Source organism: Trachurus japonicus, chromosome 8 (genome assembly GCF_045865225.1).
Source record: "Trachurus japonicus isolate A0001 chromosome 8, Traja_1.0".
Lineage (NCBI taxonomy): Eukaryota > Metazoa > Chordata > Actinopteri > Carangiformes > Carangidae > Trachurus > Trachurus japonicus.
In genome coordinates, this window is record NC_140914.1 from 10,051,333 (window position 1) to 10,064,273 (window position 12,941).

The 12,941-nt window shown below is 44.0% G+C and overlaps 1 protein-coding gene across 3 annotated transcripts in view; it reads left to right on the plus strand.

Moving 5' to 3' along the window:
* gas7a (growth arrest-specific 7a) overlaps nucleotides 1-12,941 on the plus strand; it is a 38,257-nt gene that overhangs the window by 8,440 nt on the left and 16,876 nt on the right. For 2 of the 3 annotated variants that reach the window (XR_015036269.1, XM_085783673.1), the window contains exons 3-5: nucleotides 1,266-1,364; nucleotides 4,154-4,224; nucleotides 6,873-6,935. Coding sequence is in view for 2 of the 3 variants with exons in the window: in XM_085783673.1 (XP_085639799.1) it covers nucleotides 1,266-1,364; nucleotides 4,154-4,224; nucleotides 6,873-6,935 (233 nt within the window). In the remaining variant the exon portion in view is untranslated. Of the gene's footprint in view, nucleotides 1-1,265; nucleotides 1,365-4,153; nucleotides 4,225-5,391; nucleotides 5,651-6,872; nucleotides 6,936-12,941 lie in introns of those variants that run through there. The other variant, XM_085783674.1, reaches the window with a different exon arrangement.

Consider the following 12,941-nt stretch of genomic DNA (forward strand, 5'->3'; position numbering starts at 1 on the left):
GAAAATCATCCACAAGAGCTTTACATTGATGCACCATCAGGGTCTGACTTTTGTTTTATTCTCCAGAAAATAAACTTTACAGATCAGATATTTCTCTCGCCTGGAGTGACTTCTCTTATTTCTGTTGCAACAACAAGGTTACACAGCTTCTGTTTTGTTTACTTTTATGATGATTTATAATGGTAAAAACATTCAATATACTCACAAATTGACAGGTCAAATAGTGTTGAACCATGGACCGTTAATAAAGGTGGATGTAGAAGCCTGTGTTTGGAGCAGAGACAGAAATAATTCTGTTCGCTTAAAGCCATAATTGTGGGAGGTAAAAGGTTTTTTTCCACTGCGGACACAGGAACACATTTTATCATCATTACCCAGTTAAGATTTGGACATAATGGTGTCTGAAAGGGAGCAGGGTTTATCCCCTGAGGAGCAGGAATGTGCAACATGTTTAAGTTATTTGGATATTTCCTGTGCACTAATGGAAAACTGGACTTAATGATCATTGATTGTCTGTAGGATGATCAAACCATTAAGGGTTTGGTTTGTTCACAGCCTCTTAGTGCTGAACCACATCTATCTATCTATCTATCTATCTATCTATCTATCTATCTATCTATCTATCTATCTATCTATCTATCTATCTATCTATCTATCTATCTATCTATCTATCTATCTATCTATCTATCTATCTATCTATCTATCTATCTATCTATCTATCTATCTATCTATCTATCTATCTATCTATCTATCTATCTATCTATCTATCAAATAGTCTGTTAACCATTTACTTTTACTCTGATAACTGATGTATAACTTGATTTATATTTTATATTTATATTATCATTCAACACATGATAGATGAGTTTATGGATCCGGAGTGAAACATTTACGTCTGTGTGTGTAAATTATATACAAATTAGAATCAGTGTAGGAAGAATTCTTTTATAAATTAAGTATTTAATGATGACTTACTAATGCTTAACGGTGTGTAGTTATTATAAAGGGTAACCGATAACAGTCTTTTTGATCATCTAATAGATAAATTGATCAATCAGCCACAGTTGTCACGTCACTAGCATGTTAAAACTCAGACATTTATACAGTAAGTGTAACAGTGTGTATAATTCAATAACACAGATTTGGTCTGAAGAGTTATCTGCTTGTAGTCAATGTAAAGAAAGTGTTTGTGTTTCTGTTATCAGAAGTATGTAAAAAGAAGTTGTTGTTTTTTTTCAGCTGTCTTTATTTTTGTGTCGTTCCAGAAACAACATGGCGACATCCCTCCTCCTCCTCCTCCTCCTCTTCCTCTTCAGCGGAGGCCCCACAGAGGCCGCTGGCACGACACCACTCCTCACCATATGGTAAAAACCGAGCCGCTATCTCCTCCGCTTCCCTTCTATCTATTTATTTATCTATTTATTTATCTTTTGGTCACAGTTTGTGACGGAAGCAACATGTAGGAAACAAAAACAGGAACCACCACCAAGGAAGCTGCACACACAAGGGTTAAACTGGGAAAACGTGCTTTTTAAAGGTTCAGATTGAGCCCTAGGAAAATCTGCAGAAACTGAGAATTGATATTGTTTTTGTTCTAAGTGCCTAAATTCCTCCTTTTATGGTGATTGTTTCCCATTTGGACTGAATGTTTCAACATTTTCTCCTCTCAGAGGCCCTTTTGGCAATTGCTCATCATCAGCACTAATCTGCTTATTACACAGGGACCAGATCCCCTCGTCTGAATCTGACACACAACAAGTGATCGCACTGTTTCCACGGGACTTATAACTGACATTTTCCCCCCAAATCTTTCAACAAATCCCCACTGATACGTTTCTCTGCTGCGTTTGTGGTGAACCTCAGGTGGCGCTGCAGGAGGAAATCCTAGGTTTTCTTAATGAGTAGCTTGTTATGTTTCATCGCTGCCAGCATCCTCCGCTAACAACATCTCAGCAGATAACAGATGGTTTTCTTCTTTCCGCTGGCGTGCGGCCTAAACACACTTAGAGGAGGAACGAGCAGGGAGGCAGTCAGCTGCAGGGGAGTTTGTCAGCATTAAACCAGACAAGGGTGATCCTCTTCCTTCTCCTCCTGAGAGAGAGAGAGAGAGAGAGGGGGGGGGGAAGGAGTCTCATGAAGACCAGGTCGAGATCTCACATCAGCCCTCTGGACAGGAAACCGGGGATTTGAACGACTGGTTCAGAGAGGAAGAAATAATGACGCACCATCCAAAGGGATGTGGATAAGATAAGGCTGAATAGCTGAACACGTGTCGCAGCAGCACAAATACGCACACTGTAAACTCAACTCAGCATCAACCCGGACGTTTTATAACAACATATATCCATATTCGCAGTAATATTTCTGCTCCGTCTTTCAGTAGTGATCTCTAAATCTTTCATTCTCTACACACCGTGCCCACTGCTGACAGCTGACTGCTGTCTTCGTATGTCAGGGAGTGGGTGTATTGTGGATGACAGGGACCAGGAGGGCTCGGTGCAACATAACAGTAATATAACAGATCTCCGCCTCCTGGATGTGAAGTGTTCACCACCTCCTCAGAACCAGCTGAGTCTCACCTGCATCAACAAACAGCAGCTGTCAGTAAAAACTGCCCCCGTGGTGCCAATAAAGATCCACACCTTTTATTGTTTTGCACAAACAACTACTGGGTTTCCTTTGCACAAACATGCATAAAACATGCAGTAATAACACATTAATGCAAATACGACACAAGACTTTGTTTTGCTTTATTATTCTTTGGACGCACAATAAAAACATTATCCCATCATATTGGCCTTCGGCTCAACCCACAGCTTGAATCAAGTGACGTAAATGAATCAGTTTGCAAGCTAAACGGTCTCTTGGATGGAGCAGTAATGTTATTATTTTGAGCATATTTTTTTAATGCAAAATGCTGCAGGGCTTTTGAGGGTCTTTGTTTTTGGTTAATATATAATAAAGTAACATTAGCATAAGGCAGCATATTTGCATAAATATCACTTGAAGTTATATTTCAAACCAGTAAATAATGTGCATTGATTAATTTGAGCTTAATTGTGATTAACGCTAAACAATTGTGCTATTAATCATGATTGCATATTAATTATCAATTGACAGCCCTGATTGAAAATGAAAAGACTTCATTTGCATCATAATAATTACATGATCCTCTATATCCAACACTTTTTTTTGTTACAAAATGCTTTACAGGACAAGATAAAACTAAGGATGCTCAATAAAAATACAAGATAAAAAGGCAGATTTAAAGGTTTTACAACATTAAGGTGAGATTTAAGAGAAAAGTTTGACAGTGAGTCACAGTACAAATTAGATAGAACAGTTTAAAATCATTAAATCGATCAATAAGATTAACAGATTGAGAGAGCTTAAATAATACTTAAGTGAAATATTGCAAAGTGGTGAACTCTGTCCGGTGTGGGAGACCTGTGGCTGGAACGTTTCACTGGTCACGAACAGAGGTCACTGAAGGTCACAGTTTCCTTAATGCCCCTTTGAGCAGCATGAGTGCCATCTCTATTTTTAGAGTCACCTCTTGCCCCACCCCCTATACATACACACACACACACTCAACACACAACACACACACACTCGGGCCTGGTCCTGCTCTGACCGGCGTCCACGGCTGTGATGCGTAGCCTCGGGGGTCACACTCCGCCAGGCGCACGTGTTTACCTTCAGCCGGAGACGGGCGAGTTGATATGCAGCGAGCGGACAGCCCATGAATCACAGGCGAGGAGGAACCATTAAGGGCATGTAAGGGATGAAACCAGGGGCGTTGCAACAGAAACTGCTCACAGAGCTGTGAACCCCCCAGGGCCATTCACTTTAATGACATTCATTCATTCAATGTGTGTGTATAGTGTCTATGGATCTGAGAAGAGAACGTACATGCTGCAAACTCGACATGAGAACCAGCAAGAGGGAAAAAAAAGCACTGTTTCCTTCAAAGACCTGTAAACAAACACGATCTAAACTACTAAATGACTTCCCTGATGTAATTGACTTGGATTTGTCAATTGTCGAGCCAGGTCTGCTCATTAATATTGTGTTACCGTACAAAACAAAGCACCCAGCTGTCACTTTGATCAATGACATGTGGTCTGTGATTTGTTTCTTGCTGTGTCTTCAGGAGGTGCAAAGACCGGTCATCCCACAGAGACCCGGGATGTTGCTTTACGGAAAGCTACCGCTAACAAACAGGTACGCAAGTAAAATATCGACAGTCTCTAATCTCTGTGTGTTCACAAAGGTTCAGAGTTATGATGCCTCATGCGATGATGAAGCTGTCAGCGGCTGTATGTATTGTTTCATTTGTTGATCGACTGACAAGTCATCCAGATTAGACGACGACGATGGATATATTGTTCCCCCGTCTCAGTTTCCTGCTCTGATATCGACAGGTTTGACATTTGTCAGGGTATTACTGATCAATGTTAAAAAAACAAATACTGTAGTAGGCTTTAAGATGTGACAACAACACTGCGGTGAAAGTATTGATGGACTTATAGAGATTCATCAGCTGGATCTGCAGATGTGGAGATGAGATATGTCCCTTGGTGGAGGTGGTGGAGACCAAATATGGAGCTAAAAGAGAAGTTTCGTTGTCCTGAATGACAAACACGACTGAACAATGTTTCTGGATGTGTTAAAGAGATGTTTACTGAAGGCGGCCTTACAAGGAGATGTTATATCATTATCGTCGGTGGTCGGTTTTGATTAAAATGGCTATTTCATCAAGGTTTTGGAATCTGTGATGTCATGCATACAATGAAAACGTCATTATAGCTAAGTAGTGGTCAAATGTTGATTCATGGTTGGGACATGCAACTGAACAGTGCTTTCCTAGACATCTGTTGTATCGTGAACGCATCATCTAACCATCTTCGCTTCTCTGTGATCGTTGGAGATTTGTGAGGACAGTCTCAAATTGACAACAGCTTTGAAGTCTTGATAACAGCCTGTATTTCAAGCACATTTTCTGGACCTTTCCTGGTCTCAGAATTTCATGTGTGAGGGTTTTTTGACAAAACATCTTCGTGTTTTTGACTGGTGAAAAAAATTGCAAAGGATTTCAAGATGCCACCTTGAACTCAAAGAGCTTGAAATCGATACTTTAAGATAACAATCCCTGGTCGAAGCCGTGGAGAGAAATTTCAAAGCTGCACACTCGTCTCTCCCGTATAAACCGTGTTCTCAGGTCGCAGTGTGATGTGATGTGATATCAGTGTTTCCATGAGCTGAAGAGCTGAAGAGCTGCACGCCCGCTCTCCTCTCGGCCGAGGAGGGCAGGGCCGCTCCCGCAGCTCCGATGAACCCGGGCCAACATCGATTACATGCCAACCCACGTGACTAATTGCGAGTCAGACGAGGGCATAATCGTGTCATGTTCGCATTGGAGAGTAGAGATGGACAGACACTTGGGCCATATGGGCGATTGAGATTTTGGACTCCACGTGTCAGAGGTTGTCAGGTTTTGGTGCAAAAAAAAAAAGGAGGAGGCCAGCCAAGACTGTCGAGGCTCACGCTGGGAGCAACGGGGGCCTCACGGATCGAGAAAAACCCCGGGACCTGGACCTGGGAGCGCGGTGGTCGGAGCTGAACCTCCGCCATGTTCTGTACAGCGAAGGTGAGCGAACGTTTGGATGTAGGCGGTGGTGGCGGGTTTGTTCTGGGTGTGATGGTGTTATGTTAGTAGTTGGAGGTGGATGTGGTGAGAAGGTGTGAGCGCTGCTGCGGCGGTGGTTCGATGCCTCGGGCGAAGCTCTGTCGTATGAGAGATGATGATGATGATGACGAGGTAGCTGCTGCACAAACCGCCTGTAAACACCACAAACACGCACACACAAATATTTCAGCCGTTGTCGCCTGAATTTGCCTCCTCAGCACACCTTTTTTTTTAACCCTTTCCACCTTAAACACACACACACTTATACATTTTTTTTCTCCAACACACACACACACACACACAACCAGACGCTGCATCTCATTGGCTGCCTGCTCTCCCTCTCTCTCTCTCTCCCTCTCTCCTCCCCCCTTCTCCAGTTTCCCTCCCAATCGTAATTAGTCACTTAAACATCATCATTCAGCCATTTCCATGAAACCAACCCCCACCACCACCACTGCTACCACCTCCTCCTCCTCCTCCACTATCACGCTCTCTGGGGAGGGAGGTGTGGCAAGGATCATGTAAATAAATCCCCCTCCTCCTCCTCCTCATCCTCCTCCTTCTCCTGTTTTATTCTCCTTCTCTCTTTCCTTTTATTCTTCCATTGATTCCCCCTTTTTTTATATATATATTTCCATGATCTTTCTCCTTCTTCTGTCTTTGTGCACGGAGGAGCGAGAGGAGGAGTTGAAGGTGGAGGTGAGGAGGCGCAGGGTGAGGGAGCATCCGTCTCCTCGCAGCCTTCAACCTTAAAAAACTCGTGTGACAGCAGCTACAACCGTAGGCTAGACTTCCTCACGCTTCCCTACAAACACACACACACACACACACCCCTCCTCCTCCTCCTCCTCCTCCTCCTCCTCCTCCTCCTCCTCCTCCTAACCCTTGGCGCTACCTTCCCACCACTACACACCCCCACTCCCCACTCTCTCCCCTCCTCCCCTCCCCCTGCAAAGCGACTCTTCTCCACTCACTCCGTGGCTTGTGAGACTGAAGGCAGCCTCGGTTTGCGTGGACGGAGAGAGAGAGTGAACGGAGAGAGAGAGAGAGAGAGAAAGGAGAGAGAGAGAGCGTGTGAGGCTTTCCCAGAATAGAGAAGCAGGAGGAGGTGAGAGGGATGATGATGGAAGCCAGCTTTGACACTGAGGAGAGTTTTGACGATCCCTCCTGTCTCGCCCCGCAGCCCCCCGGCTCCGTTTCACCGGCCAAGAGGCAGATCAAGGAGGTCAAGGAGACCAAGATCACTGTGAGTACCAAGGAACTTAATCCTCCTCTTCCTCCTCTTCTTCCTCCTCTTCCATCTACTTCTTCTACCTCTCCATCCTCATCTCTTTTGAGTGTCTTCAGCTCCTCACGTTCAGATAAGTTCACGTCTCATCTGGTCTTTTGTTTTCCTCTCGTCTGTTGGCATCGTGGCCGTAGTTGCACCGTGGTGGTGGAGTAACGTGGGGGTTTCCCTGCATATTGGAAACCACATTAGTGTGAATGAAGAAGCAGCAGCAGCAGCAGCAGCAGCAGCTGTCCAGGAGTCCTGCCTGCGCTCGTTTTTTACTCTCACTGACTCGACTTGGTCTCTTGTCTATAATATTGATTTAACGCTCCTCCAAAGATAAATTTTATGCTCCTGAGGCGCTGGTTCCCTTCAATCACGCTGAATTATCATTTAAGTGAGTGAAAAGTCCTGAGCTGATCCAGTCGCCTGCAGACTGACGGTCGGTCGGTATTTTTAGTAGCGCAGCCTTCTGTCTGTCAGATGGAGAGGAGATCTCTGAGTGGTTTTGGCACCGAGTTGTTGCTCTTTGTGGTTTTTTTGTGGTATCCCCCCCCGCTCTTTTTAGCTTTTTTTTTTTCTTTTTTTTTCCTCCTTTCTCAAATGGCTCCACATTTTGCAGGGCAGTGCAGGTCACACACACACACACACACACACACACACACACACTGTTTGTAGTAGGATTCAGGCTGCAAACTCCTCAGTATCAGCTTGTGATGAGGAGGAATTAAACCTGTTCTGCAGCAGTAAAGAGTACAGTATCTTTGTCTCAAGATGCCCAGACAGTAGCTGTGGTTATGTAATCTCTTAGTCCATAATGATGACTGTGGCGGGAGGAGAGCAGAGAGGAGAGGGGGGGTGAGGCGAACCTGTGGTGGCGTTGAGGGGCAGACAGACAGAGACAGAGGGCTGTTTTGTGTCTCGCAGGCAGCGAGGGGCTGATTTTGCGCTCGGTGGTCTCTCTCTCTGACCTGCTGCAGCCACGGGAGCCGTCAGTCTGGCTATTGTGGAAGAAGAAAAAAAATACACCCCAACCCCTCTCAGACCTTGTGAGAGATGCAGCAAGTCCAGTTTCCATGGTGACAAAAGCAATAGCAACTGATTAATGGGTGTTGAAATGGAAAACACTGGCATAGGAGACGGTGGCAGTGGCATAGAGGGGGGGGGGGGGGGGTCGGACCATTCAGATATTCAGTGAAGACATACTGTTTGGAAGAAGAGGAGAAAAAAAAACAGTGATGATGATGATGATGATGATGATGATGATGATGATTTCCACCGCTTTCATTGCTCGGCCTTTTCAAAGGGTTTCACCATTCGGAGATTTGCTGCTGAGGCGCGAGAGGTTTATTCATTTATTTTTCTACTTTGTAGTTTAATTTAATTTCATATCTGCAGAGAAGTCCTGATCTGTGAAAATGCAGAAGGAAGGAAAAATCCTGCATATTCAACAGTTCTGCTGCAGCGAGCGAAACTGGAGGAAAAAAAGAAATAGTATAAAATAACATAATATATATAGAGAGAGAGAGATAAATAAATAAATAAAAATACAGGTGATAAAGATTGAATCTGCAGTTGTGGTTGGGTGACGTCAGTCCACAAAGGTGTCTTTTTGTTCGCCGTGATGCACCTCACGTTACACAACCCCCTCCACAGTTGTCATGGAGACGCACACATCCATGGCTGCTGGCAAAATGGACCCCAGCAGCCAGGACGCTTCACGAGGCTTCACCAGGCATCAGATGGAGAGAGGAGAAACGAATGGAGGAGGAGGAGGAGGAGGAGGAGGAGAGGAGACGCCACCGTCGCCGTGTCACCTTGTCTTCACCTTCACCCGCGGCAACCAGTCGGACCAAATTCAGCCTCTTCAAAATGTTTTTTTTTTTTTTTTTCAGCTTATTAAACATTCATTCAGTCTGACTTGTTGCTATGCTGCCTGCGCTCAGTGTAGGCATGCTGGGAACAGCGGCTCGTCAAAGCGTCGTTGGCGGGACTCGAAACGAGGAGCCTTGATTGGCCGGAGAGGAAGAGAAGGAAGAGATGAGGGGAGAAGAAGGCAATAGAGAGGAAGTGTGAGATTGTTTTGTTATGGGAAGGTCTGTGTGTGTGTGTGTGTGTGTGTGTGTGTGTGTGTGTGTGTGTGTGTGTGTGTGTGTGTGTGTGTGTGTGTGTGTGTGTGTGGAGGGGAGTGAGGGGGGTCTCGTACAGCAAAAGTAATTTGTTGCTAAGCAACAGTGACAGAGCATCCTACAGTCTCATTCCCTGAAATATTCAGAGAGAGAGAGAGAGGAAGTGTTTGAGTTGTTTGTTTGCAAAACCATTTCTGTCTCACGGGCCATTAGCTCTTCGACTGTGTCAGGATTTTTTTTTTCCTCTGTATTCAGCAAAGTTAAAAAAAAAAAAAAAAAAAAGAGCAGTAAAGAAATAAAACATTGAAATGCGTAATGAAACAACCACAGCGGCCTGCAGCCGGGATATCAAACCCTCATGATGAGCTCGTGTTTATGAATCCAGAGTGAGAACAAAATGTCCCAAATCACCCGACACACGACGCACGTTCACGCTCACATCTTTTTGTTTTCTGCCAAACTGCAACACACAAGGATGCAAACGCAGCAACACAGGCCGCTGCAGCATCCCAACGACTTCAGAAACATCTCGACAGCGGCCTCAGATCCCTCAAAAAGGGATTTATGGCTCACTGTGTCATTAAAGGTAATCTATATTAATATTTTACTCGCCCCACAACTCCAGCCCCGGAGCGCCTCGCTAAGCAGCCATAAAGGAGAAGTAAGTTTGTCGGACAGGCTTCCTGGAGATAAATGGTCTCATTTTCTGCAGGATGTGAGAGGCAGATAAACAACAGTCATGATAAATGTGGAGCCAGTGTAATGGAAAATCTGGTGCCCATGACAATCAGTATGATCTCTGGGGCAGAAAATGAACAAAGTGACTGGTCGCAGAGTAAATCACGCCACGGCTCCTTCGTCACCGTTAACTGCCGGTTAATGCTTCTTTTGTTTATGTAGATCAGCGTCGTCGTGGTTGTTGTTATATCGTATCGGTGCCCGTTTGTTTGGCAAGTGGCCATATCAGTGTTTCCTCTGGATCTCAGTGATTATGTAAGAGAAGAGAGACTATTACTCATCTGTTTTTTTCGTTTTTTTCCCAAGTCAAATATTCAGATGAAGAGCTGCAGAGAATGAAGAGGTCAACGCAGAGTAGTCGATGGAGCTTCGGCCTTTTTACATTCAACATTCAATTCAAATGTAGTTATATAGCACCATATCATGCAGAAGCAGTGCTTTACATAGAGATAGAACAACATATTAAAAAAGTAAACAGCAATAGATACTAAAACACAGAAATTCACACACACAAAGACATTTAAGGAAATGCACAGCTAAACAGAAAAGTCTTAAGTTTGGCTTTGAAGGAGCACAACGTAACGTCGGAGCATTTCTGAGATCATGTGATAGAGTCGACTATTTCACTCTTTAGGTGCATAGATGCTAAAGGCCATGTCACCTGATTTGGTACATGGAGGAGATCTCTACTCTGTGACCTGGATTGGTTCATGCTCTCTGTTTTTGTTCATTGAAGTCATATCCTGTATATATTTTTATAAATCAGACGTATCAGTTTTGCAGAGTGCACAGAAAATCCTCAGGTCGGTGTTGGTTTTCTAGCTGTGGAGTACAGTATAGACTCAAACACACAAACTGAATCTTATATCAAAAGACTCTTACAATTTCATTATCAGCCTCGGTATCACCGCTCTCAGTCTGGGGCAGGACTCACAACCTTGATGAATTACACTCTGTCTGAATATGCTCAGTCTCCTGATTGTATCTGTTTTTGGATAAATCACACATCACCGCAGAACTGGTTCAGACTTGTGGCTGCAGCTCCGGCTGCAAAAATGTTTATGCGGAGAGAAAAGTGGCCGAGGTGGAAAAAAAAAACTTCAATTTCCTCTGAGTTTGTACCGCTGTAAATTTGGTTCAGTGTCAACTCCTCTATTTGCTTTTGTAATTTACAGGAGACCAGGTTTATGCATGAGAATTTTAAATGTCTCATATTTTTTACTAGTAACATTTAAGTGTTTAGCATTTATAAGCAGCACATATGCCGAGCCTCACTTCAGGGTCAACGTTCCTTTGGAAGCCACGTTTCAAGACATTGCATCACAGCAGTGCAATAAGTCTAAGTATCATCGTCCATATTCACACAGCGGCCATGTTCCTCTCATGTCACACTCAGTTTACCGACCTCAAAATGTGTCGCAGAAAGGTTGATGTTTGTGCCGGTGTGTCCCAGGTTATAACTATTATAAATGTCTGTAATCTGAGTAACTGTTGTTGTTGTCAGTTCAGCACTTCACAGAGATCGTGTTACGGCTTGTTTTTACGGATACCATGGTAAAGTGTAATTATTATAACTCTTCATCTTTTTTTATGAGTTTAAAACAGAGCAAATCAGTTAACAAGTGATGAACTCACATTTTACAGGGCAAGTTAACGTTTGCTTTGTGAAATCGTTAAAGTCAAGTAGAGCTAGCATCGATAATTCATTTCTCAAAAAGAATCAAATGTTAAATTACTGTATTATTGATGCAGGATGGTCATGAAACTACTGTATAATATTTGTTTCCTAGTCAACACTGACTCTGACAGTTATGTTAACAGCAAACTTCACGTCTGTGTGACATCATCAGCCTCCAGTGTTTCCAGTGTTGGCTGCTCTCACCTCCAACATGTACTGTCGATCCTTTCACAGACTCGCAAATTCAACGATTTATTAATTCGGTTGAAGAAAAGTGGCCATAAATCGGTCAGGTTTGTCAACCATTTCACCCTTTCCACGGCTTCTCAACATCAACGTGACGTCAGGGGGGAAAGGCTCCTCAAAACAAACGTCCAGGTTGATCTTTCGCAGATCACAGGAATAAATCAGTGGCTGAGGATATAAATGACTAATCCTTCATTCACCAGGCCAGGTCATTTCAGTTCAGCCATGGTGTCTTCGGGGGTCACACTTTCATTGTTTGCATCCTTTGAATGATGCAAACAATGAATTTCGACACTAAAAACATATTTTGTTTAATTGTAAACAGCTATAAGGGCATCTCAAGTGTCTCCAACTACATTATGAACTATTTATTCATCATTCATTCCCTCCTCAGGCGTCTTAAAGTTAAATATTACTGTATTTCATAGAAAAGGATGTGATATAAAAATCCCTCTGGTTTCACTACGTTGCTCTTATTAAAGTCTTTGCTTCCCTTCGGTTTTCTTTGTAAAGCGTCACCGCCGACCTGAGCAAACACCGGCACCGCTCCGACACTTTGTTGTTCAGAGGAAAACGTGAAAGTGAAAATAAAGAAGCAGCTGAACGAGCTGGTAAACGCTGCCTGTTTTTCTTTGGTCTGTGTGGCAGCGCCGCTCGAGCTGGAGCTGTAAACACTGTGACTCAGTGTGTTTCAGTGTGTGTGTGTGTGTGTGTTGTGTGGATGAGGCATGCTGTCTGGATGCCCGTGTAGTTGTGCAGCAGCAGCAGCAGCGGCTGACATGGCACAGAGGGTATCTGGCCGTGCCAGGAGGGGAGGGCTCGCAGATGGTGAACATTACATAATTGCAGCCCCCAAGAGTAATTGAAGATGCTCTGGACCATGGAGTCTGTGTTCAGACCGAGTGCTGTGTGTTTATCTGTGACAACACGTATTCTCAGGAGGATAAAGTTCATTTGTTCAATTCGAGGGATGTTTGTAGAAGAGGTTTCTCTCCCCCACTCTCTCTTTTTTCCTCTCTTTCTCTGTGTGTTTCCTCCCTGTGTCTCTCGCCCCTCAGGGCCGTTGGGTCACCTTCTGGACGGCCGTTCACATGTTTACTCATGTCTGACCTTTTCCCTCTCATCATCTGCACCATCCAAATGAATCCCAGGCCTGTTACCTCACTCTCCCTGAAAGATAATATTTCATCC